The sequence below is a fragment of the Megalops cyprinoides genome, chromosome 8 (genome assembly GCF_013368585.1).
Source record: "Megalops cyprinoides isolate fMegCyp1 chromosome 8, fMegCyp1.pri, whole genome shotgun sequence".
NCBI classification, from domain to species: domain Eukaryota; kingdom Metazoa; phylum Chordata; class Actinopteri; order Elopiformes; family Megalopidae; genus Megalops; species Megalops cyprinoides.
Genome location: NC_050590.1, coordinates 1,488,529 through 1,503,528, shown reverse-complemented (window position 1 = coordinate 1,503,528; position 15,000 = coordinate 1,488,529). Strand labels below are relative to the sequence as shown.

General features: G+C 44.9%; 1 protein-coding gene across 1 annotated transcript in view; it reads left to right on the top strand.

Moving 5' to 3' along the window:
* Positions 1 to 3,989, top strand: part of LOC118782140 (NT-3 growth factor receptor-like) — a 162,754-nt gene extending 158,765 nt beyond the window's left edge. The window contains exons 16-17 of the mRNA XM_036535409.1: positions 744 to 902; positions 3,644 to 3,989. Of these exons, the coding sequence (XP_036391302.1) occupies positions 744 to 902; positions 3,644 to 3,829 (345 nt within the window). The 3' untranslated portion in view covers positions 3,830 to 3,989. The remainder of the gene's footprint in view (positions 1 to 743; positions 903 to 3,643) is intronic.
* Positions 3,990 to 15,000: the final 11,011 nt, after the last annotated feature.

Genomic DNA, 15,000 nt, shown 5'->3' with positions numbered 1-15,000 from the left:
TTGAATCCTGTTAGAAACCCAGCCAGCACCTTGTCATTACCTTACAGGTGTACCTTTGTGTGTGCATATATGCATGTGTATGTGCATGTGCCTGTGTGCGCACCTGTAATTTAGACATTAAGGGCTTGGTCTTGATATCATTACACAGTACTTTTATGTTAGCCACACTAAGGTGCCAAATTTCATTTATTGGCAATAAAACGGTAAATACGCTGGCAAACAGCACGTTGTGTGGCATTAATGACCACAGAATAATGTTAGTGAATTAAGCTTGTGCTGTTACCTGACCGTAATGATATGGGTTTTTTAGTATTTATGCATTCAGTCAGTGTGCTGACCTTGTGCATGCTCTGCATTAATGAGCACTGTAATTAACAGGCATTTAACACCGAGAAGCAGGAAGCACCAATACCCACAGTCTCCTCTAACCGTCAGCCTCGTTCATCCAACCGCAGATGTGATTAACATGCTGTGATTGACACGAATGGGGAGAAAGATCTTACAACAATCAAGCCTAATGAAAGCTGAGTGCTGTAATGACTATGGTGCATTTATGTGCTATTGTGTAATGAATTAATGACTAGCTGTGGAAGGTTTTGAGGAGGAGTCCTCTTACATGGCTCCACATGGCTCTCAAGTCCTCATTGATGGAGTCAGGGGTGTGGCACAGAAGGAGAATTGTCAAACTGTGATGAGAGCTGCTCTCTTATTGGTTAGTAATGATGACTCCTGGTTTCTGATAGGTGGGAGGACAGACGATGCTGCCCATTCGTTGGATGACTCCGGAGAGCATCATGTACAGGAAGTTCAGCACTGAGAGTGACGTGTGGAGCTTCGGGGTCATTCTGTGGGAGATCTTCACCTATGGGAAGCAGCCATGGCACCAGCTGTCCAATACCGAGGTAGGATGGCCGTTACGTCACACGACATCTCCGCGTTTTCATTTAGGGGCACTTTTGATGTAACTGTTCTTATCACAAAACTAGACACCTGCTCTGAGCTCCTGTTTGTCTTCATGTGTAAAGAAGGCAGTCTGCTGTTTCGTTGCATGTTAGGCTCTGCTTTTCACTTCTGGTGCTCGAAACATGTACTACATGACCTTATTTCAACGCAGAAGCTGTTCTTTCCTGCTAATTGTTTACATATTTACCCTCCAAACCCTGTTTTCTTTACTCTACTATATCCTCATTTTCTTTACCAAGTACTCCTTCCGCAGTGTTTAAAATGCTTTACGGCCTTCAGCTTCAAGTCCCTTTAACACGGATCTGTGTCTCTAAGTTTAATAATGGCCCCAAAGTTCAAGAACAGGGGTTTGCCTCTGCCCATGCTGTGTGATAGAGGCTCATTTTTTCGTGAAGTAGACTTTTATTTATTCGGAGTGAGCGAAACTGGGGGGGGGCATTACACATATTACACAATTGCATAAAATATAACAGTATTATTATTATCAATATAAACCCCCCCATAAAAAGCACCCACTGTCCTCATAATGGTAGAGTGCACTGGAGGTTCATACGGGAACAGAGCGATACACTGAGGTACATGATGAGTGATGATATGGGCTGTATGGCTGATCTGTCCGTTAAAAAAGCTTCACTCCAGGCTTCAATAGTCCTCCCTTTACCATGCACCATGAATGCCTGCTGTTTACATCTCCATGGAAATATCATCTAGAAAAGCATGTAGAAATCCACTGTTGCTGAGAAACAGAGTGAGGAGGGTTCCGTTGATTCATTATTTTCTCTTTGGCAGCAGAGACCCGATAATGTTTTTCCTTTCTGTTCGAGTGATGCGTTTTGAGTAGAGAAATCATGGAGGAGAGATAATGACGGTGAGCATGAGATCTCATGAGGGAGGATAGTGGAAGGATTTGTACCAACCTGTCCTCAGAAGCTGGAACATCAGAAATGATGTAAGAAGGCCCCACATCCCGCCACCCCCCCCCCCCACCCCCCCGATAGTCAGTCATGATCTAAGTAGGAACTTCCACCGGGTCATTTTGGGCATTTAGTGAAATGTCCCTGGGATCAGGATTGGCCAGGGGGGTCAGGAGAGCCATGCACCAGCCTTTGAGATGCGGCTATTTCCGGGTTAATTAGAGAACCCCTGATGGTGGGCTCCAGAGAGGAATTTGGGTTTCTAAACACCCTCAGGTGCCTGTCAGACAGCAGGTAGCGTGTGTTTGATGCACTTAATTGGCCCTCATTCACCACTGATAGCAGGCAGAACTCTGGGTAATGAAATATCGACGGTGTGTCATGGGATATGATGCAGCGTTGCTTAGTGCTCATGTTTTTCTGCTGGGCTGATCATCCAGGTTAAATTAACATTACACATTCTTCAAAGCCAGCATATTGAAAAGGTTCATTTGACTAAAGACAGGCAAGCTTAAAAGCAGTGTATTGTTCAGCCAAGCCACTGGGTGTCTTGTCTTCTGTGTGTGTGTGTTTGTCTGTGTGTGAGAGAGACCATGTGTGTGTGTGTGTGTGTGAGTGTGTGTGTGTGAGTGTGTGTGTGAGTGTGTGTGTGTGAGTGTGTGTGAGTGTGTATGTGTGTGTGTGCACGCATGCATGCGCGCGTGTGTGTGTGCATACATGTGCATGTGCATGTGTGTGGAGTGTATCTGTGCATACATGTGCATGTACACGTGTGTGGAGTATATCTGTGTGTGTGTGCGTGCATGTATGTGTGTGTGGATGCATGTATGTGTGTGTGTGTGTGTGTGTGTGTGTGTGCGCGTGCCTGCATGTGTCTTCTCTGTAGGTCAACGCTCAGCTTTCATAACCGGTACATCAGTGTGAAGTAGGCACCTCCCCCTGTAGCCCAGAGGAAAGCACGATGCATGCTGAACTGAGCACTTTGTGTCCCACTGCGTAAGAGTGAGCCACTCTGACAGGTGATATCAAAGACCTTATACGAGATGACGGCTTTCCCCAAGCTTTGATGTGACTGAGATCTTCTTTCGGTTGCTTTATATTTTTTAATCTGGGAAGGGAAATGGTCAAGGAAAATTTCACGGAAAGCAAATGCTGCGAAGGACAGGCAGATAACAGAAAGAGCAGAGTGGTTTCATCTCCATTTCCTGTTGGTGCTAAAGACTGTATACAGGTAACAATCTAAAAACAACGGCCTGGTTTATTCAGGGAGAAAAAGTGTGTGTGTGTGTGTGTGTGTGTGTGTCCATCCATGCACATGCACATGTGTGTACATATGGGGTTGTGTACAGTATGTGTGTTTCTGCATCAGGTCCTTCTGTGTTGAGTCCAAGTCAGGGTCTTGGAGTTGATCATAATATTTCAAGACAAACACGTGCACATGCAAATACACACACACACACACACACACACACACACACAGACACACCCACCCACACACACACACACAGACACACCCACCCACACACTCACACACACACACACAGGCAGACCCACCCACACACCCACCCACACACACACACACACACACACACACACACACACACACACACACACAGACACACCCACCCACACACACACACACACACACACACACACACACACACAGACACACCCACCCACACACACACACACGCACACACGCGCACACACACACACACACACACACATACACCTGGATGTTCTGACCTGAGCCGTCTCTCCCCCAGGTGATCGAGTGCATCATGCAGGGTCAGGTGCTGGACAGGCCGCGCATCTGTCCTAAGGAGGTGTATGACATCATGCTGGGCTGCTGGCAGAGGGAACCGCAGCAGCGCCTCAACATCAAGGACATCCAGAAGATCCTGTACGCCATGGGCAAGGCCACGCCCGCTTACCTGGATATCCTGGGCTAGCCCCGTCCGGACACGCCCTCCACCAGGCAGACAGACCGCGCAACCCAGGAATAACCAAACGATGTGTACCTTACTGCTCTGATTGCTCCCCATGCGTGGAGTCAAGTGCCTGTCTCACCTTTCCACACACAGGACGGCAGTCTTAAAGAAAAAGAAACAAAAAAAGAGCACTTTTACATTTTGTTTACTTACCTACAAATGTAAAGAGATATACAGTATGAAAAGGAAATTACTTTTTTTCTTACAAATGGCCTCCAAAAAAGCAAAAAAAAAAGAGAGAAGAAAGTAAGGAGTAAAGATGGAAATACATTTGCTTTTTGGTATCCAGACAGCTTGCCAGAAGATTTCACCTGCGGTGTTTCCTATTTTAAATATATATATATATATATATATATATATATATATATATATATATATATATATATATATATATATATATATATATTATATATATTTTTTTTTATTTTGTTTTTTTTCCAAGATGTGGATGTCTGCCAGATTTGTTGCCAGTGGTAAATAGCCTTTTAGAGAAAACTGCTCAGACTATTGGCAGGGACTTCCTGAAGAAGGCCTTACTGCGTTCTGATTGGATGGATCTTATCTCTGACCCTCCAGAAGGCACTAACAGGTTTTTCTATTTCTGCGAGAGGAAAAAAGCATATTCCTGAAATGAGAAACACCTAGGAACCACCGATCGATACAAAACAACCTAATTTAATTATTGAATGTACATAATGTAAAGTTTTTCTGTGTGTCAGATATGTCAACTTATTTTTCTTTCTTGTTTAGATTATTTTAGCTCTTTGGTGTGCTGTCTGGTGAGTTCATTTTTTGAATATTTTGAGGATTTTCAGCTTTGAGCTTTTTCTTATAATTTTTTTTCTTTTGGACAGGATCATAAAATGTATGGTTTTTATGTCAGTGAGGACACCTTGTGTTTTGCCATGCAGTCACATGTAAGATTTGTAATCAAAGCGTGTAACTGGAGACAGATTCAGGACAGAGACTTTGAGAGATCCAAAGGCTGACCCCAGAAAACCTAGATTGTGCGATGGTGGGGATATTAACAGAGGTGTTTTCTCTGCACCCTGATCTGAAATCAGTCGAGCAGCTGATAACATAGCAGTGCACTCTCTCCTCTCTTCCCTTGTGTATCTTTGAACCAGTTCATTGTATTTTGCGGTGATGTCATCCTCTTTCCCCAGAATGAATTTATAGATGCTTATCACATACTTCATATATATGTATATGTATGTCCACATATATATATGGAACAGTGCCATCAATACCATGATAACTGATTTTGAATCCTTAACTAAGAGCCATTGTATTCATTTGAGGAGGTGTAGTAATGGAAGTAGTCTATTTACAGATTCTGCATTCTTTCTCTGCCTTGAACTTGCTGTCACAGAAAGAAGGATTTATCTACAGTATAAGTAGATTTAGTGAGCAACAGATAAGCTTTGAGAAGAGGGGTAATTGTCTTGATTCTCTGTGAGAGATGATTTGCGGCACAAATGTTAATTAGAAATCAAAATCTTAACTATTTTTTCCAAAAATTGGAGTTTTATTATCGTATCTGCACTGTTGACTATGTATCTGTTGGTATACCCCAATCTCTGTTGGTATACCCCATTTATTGTATTAGTTTTTTGTGAAATATTACAGCATTGAGCATTAATACTGCACAAAAACCTGGTTTTGCTTTTAATGTTCACCAATCTCTATTAGGCAGACTCCTAGTAGAGGAGTCCCCGCATTTTAGAAAACTGACGAACACGCTGTTGTGAATGATGCATTCGGTGTGGGAGATGGGCTGTTCTAACAGCACAGGGCCGCAGCGAACGTGCCGTTCTGTTTACAGAAACCAGTCTGTCACGTGGTAGTGCTCCGTCCGCTGGCTGATGGAATTAATTTAGGGTTTAAGCTCCAGAAGGTTCCCAACGAATAACGCATAAACTGTGCTGAGATTGAGTCTGGCTGAAATCGCATTTTAAATTGTGGAATTCAGTTTTGGCATATGAAACTATACACATATGATCACTGATGTAAACATGCCCAACTACCTCCGTCCTGGCTCTGCTTGCTTAAAGTGTACAAGTCCCACTTAATATCTAGTGCATCTTCATGAGGCCTCTATAAAGCATTGATAGCACCTTCATGAACGTGACATTACTATTTTATAAAGCATTCATAAACATCTGCAGTGCTGCGTGGCTTCTGGCAGATTGACATTCAGTGACGCGTGTAAATATTGAATGCAAGATGATGTGTAATATCACTCTGCTGGCCGTCAAGAACCACAAAATGTATTTGTGACTGCTGTATAAAGTGGGGAAGCCATGCTGGTGGATGTCGACTTGTGAAGGTACTCTGTGTTGTACACTGCTTTTTGCTTTCTTTTTCCTTTCCTTCTGGCACTGGCTCCATCCCACCTGCAGGGGGCAGTCTCTGCTCCTGTGGCGCAGATTAAAGGCTTGTGACCTCAGCTGGGCTGGGGGAGATTGGAGTTCCTGTTTGTGTTGGAACTCGCTGTGGTAGGCACTATCGTTTGTGGATCGAACCCTGGGAATTGTTTTTTTTTTTTGACAGCGTGGTTTTGTGTGAGCGTGTTTTGCCCAGTTTCGTAAACCAGGAACGTTGTACATATTTATTCATTTATTAATTTTTTTTTCTTGGCACACGCATTTCCTTTTTTTTTCGGAGGGGACGCTGAGCTGAACAGAAAACAGGCCCTCTGAAAGCAGCCTCCTCCATCCCCCGATTCTGAGCCATCGACCGTGGAGCAGAGCCCTTTGTGTCATTTTGGCTTTTGTTCTTTTCTTTCGTTTATCTCTCTTTCCTGTGCACTCACAGACACCTACACCACACTCACCATTAGGACTTATATCTGCAGTAGGTAATGCCAGGTTAGGTGGCCAGGCTGGGATAGATGATACCAGCTGCCAACGTCATGCATGAATCTATGAGACTGCGAGATGAGCACTTTTGTTTTAGCACTCGGAAGAGGCTTCACTCCTGCCACTCACTCCCTGTACATTCAGTCTGCATAGGGAGCAATCACTCAGTCCTGCCACTCACTCACTGTACATTTAGTCTGCATAGGGAGCAATCACTCAGTCCTGCCACTCACTCACTGTACATTCAGTCTGCATAGGGAGCAATCACTCAGTCCTGCCACTCACTCACTGTACATTCAGTCTGCATAGGGAGCAATCACTCAGTCCTGCCACTCACTCACTGTACATTCAGTCTGCATAGGGAGCAATCACTCAGTCCTTCCACTCACTCACTGTACATTCAGTCTGCAGAGGAAGCAATCACTCAGTCCTGCCACTCACTCACTGTACATTCAGTCTGCAGAGGAAGCAATCACTCAGTCCTGCCAATCACTCACTGTACATTCAGTCTGCATAGGGAGCAATCACTCAGTCCTGCCTCCCTGTACATTCAGTCTGCATAGGGAGCAATCACTCAGTCCTGCCACTCACTCACTGTACATTCAGTCTGCAGAGGAAGCAATCACTCAGTCCTGCCACTCACTCACTGTACATTCAGTCTGCATAGGGAGCAATCACTCAGTCCTGCCTCCCTGTACATTCAGTCTGCATAGAGAGCAATCACTCAGTCCTGCCACTCACTCACTGTACATTCAGTCTGCATAGGGAGCAATCACTCAGTCCTGCCACTCACTCACTGTACATTCAGTCTGCATAGGGAGCAATCACTCAGTCCTGCCACTCACTCACTGTACATTCAGTCTGCATAGGGAGCAATCACTCAGTCCTGCCACTCACTCACTGTACATTCAGTCTGCATAGGGAGCAATCACTCAGTCCTGCCACTCACTCACTGTACATTCAGTCTGCATAGGGAGCAATCACTCAGTCCTGCCACTCACTCACTGTACATTCAGTCTGCAGAGGAAGCAATCACTCAGTCCTTCCCCGTTAATGAATTTTGTATCTCCTCCTAATCTTGAGGCTCACATCTCCAGCTGTATTTGAGGGACACCCAGCCAGCCACCGTGTTGATCTGGTGTTTGTGTTCGCTTGCCATTCGTGTTTTGAGATTTAGGTCATGGGGAGGGAAATTGCGAATGTCTGAAACACTATAGAGATATAGCCTTTTGTGATAAGCTGTCTCTCACTTTAATATTCCTGCCTGCAGACAGATGTAGTTATTCATGGCTTAGAGTGCCTGGGTGTGTGTGTGTGTGTGTGTGTGTGTGTGTGTGTGTGCGCTCACATGTGTGCGTGTGTAACGGGTGGGATCTTGCGTTGTGTATTAGATGTTACGTGGGTCAGCGAGCGAGCGCTGCCAACCCCTTACGGCCAGTGTCGTTGCCGATGTTGCCGTTTGAGCTAAAGGCAAATTTCCCTTAGCCTGTCGGCAACAACACTACTTAACCAGGTCTCAGGGGAGTGATGTAGCTGCTGCAACCGCCCAGCTACCTGCTACCCGGTGCCTATGGCTTTACGCAGGACTCACACAAGCTAATCGATTCGGCTCTGCTACGCACACGCTCGCTCATGTGGCGCTGTGGGAGCAGCAGAGAGCGGATTTCTTCAGAAGGACTTATTCTCAACCTCATTAGTGTGGCTTCACTGATAAACAGGGCCATCTGCCTTTGACTTGACATGAAACTCCATCTAAAGGAGGCACACTGCCACCACCGCGTATGATGTGACAGGCCTCCATCCCAGCACTTTACCACTTTTTACTCATTGTAAGTAATATGGTGGGAAAGGTTTCACACTGGATTGAGTGCAAATTAGAAACAAAGGACTTCCCATTTCCAGCTTCAACAGTAACAGTCATTCTTCTTTCAGAGTGAAAAAGTCCATTTTGCTAGCACTTCTAAAAGAGCCTGTATGCCAGTACTCTATGAAATTAATAAAACATAAATTATCCACAGGGAGTTTCTCAAATAGTTCCTCAGCCACAGCGTCTTGCACAGCCAAAAGTGGAAACCAGAGAAGGACATGCTGATTGGTCTCCATGAAGCAATAACGATTCATCTTTGAATCTGTCAGCTGAATGGTCCACTCTTCAACCACCTACTCAATGCCTATACCGTTTTGAAACAGAAAATCTCTGTTTTTGAAATGAGCCATTCCAGCATCAGGCTCCTGCTCAGGCCCACATTTGGCCTGTTTGAGACTGAGAAACTGTGAGTGCAGGAAGTGAGAAGCAATCAGCACAGGAAGTGTGGGAGCCCAGAGCTCTACTTGGCTTTCTTTTTGGTGGAAGAGCCAGGTGGCAGGGTATTATTTGTGTGTGCATATGCACACACTTAGAAATATGTGCAGAGGAACACACAGGGGACTGAAAATCTTCATTTTCTATTATTATTAATAAACAATAGGTGGCTTTTCTCATTGTCCATATACCATTATCATTTTACCATACACCTCCGGTTGGCAGAGCAGTGTATCTACAACAGTGTGTTGGGAGAGTGGGAGACAATTACAGTATTCGAGGTAAGACTGTCATTACTCCGTCCCCAGGGGTGTGAAATATCATCGGCCGGGAGGTTGCAGCTGAAGAGGCCAAACAGGATCCAGGATTTCCACTCCATTTACTCCGGTCCTAATCAGTACTCAGTGACCCCCGCAAGGGGCAGGAGACTGATGGAGAAATTAATAACAGCGGATGGGGAAAAGTATACTCACGCAAACTTGGCCGGTCCTTTAAGGTTGCCTGCAAAGAAAATGAGGAATTTGCAGTTCCGAAGGGAGAGCGTCAGTCCGTTTGGGGGCAACAGAATGAATGGAGAGCAGGAGTGAGAGGATCTAATGAGTTCACCTCGTCCAAACGAGCCGTTCCCACCTTCAGAAATGTCCTTCCTGTGAACATGGCCGTCTGCTCCCCTGGCCCTGCTGGCAGACATGTCACACTGAGTGGCACTTTTTTGTGAACCTCTTAGGTGTTTGTTGCCTTTAATCACATTAATTTAGCAATAAAATTTACCCTTGCCTTGATTTAGCGTGTACCGTAACAGAAGACATACTGGCATGTGTTAATCATGGAGCAGACTGTGTCAGTGATTTATCCTACATTACCACGCTCTGGCTTTGCTGACAACATCTCTGAGCTTTGTGTGTGTGTGGGTGTGTGTGTGTGTGCATATGTGTGCATTGGAAATGAAAGCCAAGTTTTAGGCCATTCCAAAAAAGTTTTTCGTGCAGTGAGATGCACAGTCATAGGAGAGGCAAACGGAGTGTCATTTTCCTGCCAGATTGGGCTTCGGTACTGACACTCAGGCTGTGATGTCACCCCAGAGCAATCTCCTGTGCTGTCAGCAGCCTGTGGCATCTAGATTAACTTTGGAGTCAGGAGATGTCTGATAGACCCTCATTGGGATGCAAGAGGGATCCCTGCATCAGTCTGGGGTTCTATAGTGACCCTCCCCCCCACCCCCTGGCCGGCCCAGGTGCTCGGCCCTTTCCTCTGACTGTTTCTGTGAGATCTAAATGGTGTTTGAGAGCACTGCTGGGGTGAGAGAGCCTGGACACCCAGACAAACATCGATTCTACCTCTTGGCCTGTATCACTGAGCCATGGGGGTGTGGGGGGGGGGGGGGGGCAGCAGGAGTGAGAGAGAGAGAAGAGGAAAAGAAGGGGGGAGAGAAAGGGACAGAGGCTGACGAAGGTGGGAGAGGATTGGGGTACAGCAGAAAGAGAGAGAGAAAGAAGAGAGAACGGAGATGAGAGATAGATACAGAGGGAGGGAGAGAGGTCCCTGAAGAGCAATGATTCAGGTTCTCTCTCTCTCTGTACAGCAGAGCACCTGAATGTCCAGCCAGAACCAAGGGAATTGGGGCCTCAGTGTCTCAGGTCAGACCCAAGCAAAACCAATGCTTCAGGCTTCTTCAAAAGCCCAAAGTTTATCCTGAGCCCTTTCTCCATGTTGTCACTATGACAAATGGGAGGATTAGTTGATGTGTGAAACATTTCTGATCTGAGAGGTACCATATCCTGTGTTCTGCTTGAAAATTTTTAAATATTGATTATAGAAATCTGGGAAAACCTTTAACAGAAATTAGCCATCCTGCTTTAAATATATCCTAGGTCATCTGTCTCTTTTTCTGGTAGCCACTTATGTCTCTATATCACTTGAAGTGAGAATTAAAGATCTATGTAGTGATAGTTCTGCCCTCAACATTGACTGGAAGCGGCATATTTAAAAGTCAAAATAGTTTTAATGCAACAAGTGGTTGTCACCATTGCACAAAGACAGTTCGTTTTTTCCAGCAGAGTGGATGTAGCCTAAACAGAGGACATACAGTATGTTTACCAGTCTCTCAGATGTGAAAGTCTGCTTAGGAGAAAGGCTTTCCCACCTGCCATTAAGCCCGAGAGCGTCACCAGAACGCAGAGGCTGTTTTAGTCTGCGGTCTCCCTGGAAGCTGACCCTGTCTGGAGTGGGCAATCGCTGCTTGTTCTGTGCCGTATATCACCCACACAGGCTGCCGAGGGGGAAGCAGGAAGCGCCTCCTGAGAGCTTGTATGTCTGTGTCATTGTAGAGGGCGTTAATGTCACCCCTGGGTGAACCTTGAGTGCCTGACATGGCGCTGACATTGTAGTGACATCACTGGCATTTGGACCCAATCAAAGCTGAGGGGTCACACTATGTGCTATTCAATCAAGAAGGAGATGGAGTGGTAGCTCAAAAAAGAACAAGATAACACCTCCCACAAGTGCAGATGAAAATCACAGATTATTTCCGTTATACTTCCGTTTATTTTGAAACACACATTTGAATCAAGATGCTAATGCATTTCGGCTATCCAGCCTTCATTAGAGAGAAAGAATTTTTTTTCAGGCTTGTCCTGCCAGTCTGAGAAATCTAAAAACAGCCAGGACTGACTGCAAGCCCTAGGGCTATCCCACCAGCATTTCATCTGTTGACTGAATTGAGATCAAAGCATGCAGATTTTTCAGCATGGAGTTGAGTTTGATGACCGTCTACCAACTCCAAGACAATCATACCGAATCCATCCCATGTTCTCAGCTGTACTCATTGATTTAGTGATTTACTCTTGAGTGTCTGGTGTTAAACCCATATCATCACCACCCTGGGCTGTGTCTTTGCTGTCAGGATGCCCTGATCCAGAGGGGTTTGTAATCTGTGTTAGTGATCTCTTACGTGGGGAGAAATCAGACACAGATTCACAGGACTGTACCCACAATGCCGAAGGGCATAATCGCTTCTGTTCTGGAGGTCTGCAGTCTGAAGCGGAGCCTTCAGCTCACAGGGTCTGCTGCACCCTGCTCTGAAACACTGCAGTAAGAGGTTCCTTTCCTTTCATACACACTCTGACTAGAAAATTTTTACCAAGACCCTGAACGGGAAATGCCCTGTTCTGCAGTGCCACTGTGGTGCACGTCTGTTATAAAGTCCTGTGCAGTAACGTTGCCACCCACACTCACTCCTCTGTTCTCTGGTGCTGTGGGAGAGAACATCTTGATCTGAAGACACTAAAGTCTAAATGGACAGTCTACATGCTCCATTGTCTGAAGAACAGTAGAGTGTTTACAGGAAGATCACAGCACAGGAAATTGCATTACATTATTGTCATTTAGTGGATGCTCTTATCCAGAGCCACTTTCATAGGTTGTTGGATATTTACTGAGGTGATTGTAGGTTAAGTACCTTACTGATGGATACAGCAACAGTGCCCCAGCAGGGGAATCAAACCAGCAACCTCTCAGTTACGAGCCCTGCTCCTTACCGCTGTGCCACACTGCAGCACAGCACAGGAGGGGTATTTGCGATCTCTGAAATACAGCATTTTGGCTGTTACAGTACACATTCTAAAACATTTATTCTGAAATGGGCATTGGGTATTTCACGATGTACATTCTGAAGTACATCTCAAAGCACAGAGAGATATTGGTTTACAATAGGAGAAAAATCACATTACTGCCATCAGCTCGGCTCATGTTTTCAAAGGTACTTTTCCCATTGCAATATGAAGAAAAGGTATAGTATTACTGTATCCTTACCTGAGAGGGTTCCGTTATCTCGTCTTCACTTTCATTGTTTTCCTTTGGCAAATCACAGAATGTGTTATCCATATAGCTCTCAAATACTTGTATCAGATATTCAATTAACATCACCCAGGAGGAAAAAAGAAGCCCAAGGTGTAAAGTCTGTGGGAAATCTATACGGTTAGTTTTAACTACCCCCACCCCCCCACCTCCGCATTACTGAGGGAAAGCACGCTAATCATCCTTACTTTCCCATATTTCTAAAACAGAGATAAAATATAACCTTCCTTTAATATTCTGCCCAGGTAGTGGAGAGTCTGAGAGCTGTGTGAGTTATTTCATCTCGGAGATTATTACCGAGAGAGAGCCACATTTCCTCTCTCTGCAGTTCATGCAAGGTAACACGTCAGAGTATAAAAACTCCTCAGAGATGCATTTGTTTCAGCGCCGACATAATTACTGATGCACAGGTGCAATCTAGCTGCAGAGTGTTTTGTTCTCTTTTTGAAATCACTAATAAAAAAAAATGAATGAAAAATGAATCACCCCCCCAACCCCACCACCCACATGTTGGGGACACCTCTCCACAGATATGTTTTAAAGATTGGGATGCTGTATGAGAGTCCCTGAAACAGACTCTCTAAAAGACAGAAAAGACAGATCAGGCATCCTGTCTGTGCCTGTCCCTGGAGTATGGCGTGCTTGCTGGAGTAAGTCCCGTGTTAAGCCCTGAGGTAGGTAACATACTGCTTTGAAAAAATGCTAACAACAGTCTGATGGGGGGAAGATATTCTCTTTTAGTAAACAATGTGAAGAAATGACAGGCAATATCTTAGAAGACAAAGGAAATGAGGAGGACACCAAGGACAGTTTTTCCCTGTATGTTATTTACAAAATTCCTCAGATTTCCCAACATTTAATGAAATTAATTTCAAGCCAATGGAAGATTTTCAATTTAAGAAGGTGAGAAAGGCAAAGAGCTAGAGAGAGAGAGAGAGATTCATAGAAGGGGACAGATGAAGAGAGGGAGAGAGAGAGAGGAGTTAGAGAGATGTGTAGAAGGAGATACTGAGTTGAAGAGAGGGACAGAGAGAGGGACAGGAAATAGGAAGAGAGGGATACAAAGATGCAGAGAGATAGAAGGAAAGAGTTAAAAAGAGGGTGAGAGATGGATAGAGATGGATAGGAGGAGATACATGGAGATAGAGAGATGGATAGGAGGAGATGAGAGAGGAAAAGAGGGAGATGAATAGGAGGAGAGAGGTATGAAGGGAGGAAGACAGAGGGAGAGATGAATTGAAGAAGTGCTGTGTTCTCATTACTGGCATCCTCCATTACCCCTGCTGTGGAAAGGGGTTCATGGCTGTCCCTCAGTGTAAGTCAGAGCTGTGCGGGGCAGAGGGCTCACAGGTCTGTCAGTCACTCAGAGCTCTGCCATAACATTTCTATCACAACTATCTCTGTCCTGTTCAATTCCCAGCATGCAAATGTACAAACTGGACAACTCATGCACATAGTTTTTTATGCCTGTTGATACTGCCTGCCAGTGTCCAGCTGGTGGGGTTTGGCTGTTTATCTCCTTGCTGTCAAGCTCAGACTGCCAATATGAAAGGACCAGTATCTGGCTGGCGATATCTCCTGTGGAGCGCAGCCTGGCGATATGTAGCCGGTCATATGTGATGTCTGATGTACCATCTGATTAGAGCTATGGTTCTATAGTGGCTAGTATCTCTGTCTGTATCTCTGTTGGGATGGTCTTCCACCTCCAGGGGGCAGCGTTTGTGAAAATTATATTGCTTTAGTATTAGAGGAGTCTGCAGTCATAACTGTCTTCAGCAGGACCCCCTGTTTGAACTGTTTAAAGACATGTTCCAAACAGCCCTGCGTCTCGGTGCCCTGCGGAAAGCCTCAGTATCGTAGTGAGAACATACAAAACTCCCATTGCTACATCACACACAGCTGGGACTCATTTACAATTCCTTTGTAAATTTTTGATTCTCAGCTTGAGTTTTTTCTCATGTTTACTGTTAAATCGCTCACAATACTTGGCCGTGTTTAAGTGCAATCAGTGAATATTAGGCACTGTTTATCCCTGCCAATGTCTCATCAATTAACAGGAGAAATACTCCTTTACAAAATATTTAATAGTAGGGAAACATTTGACATAGATTTCA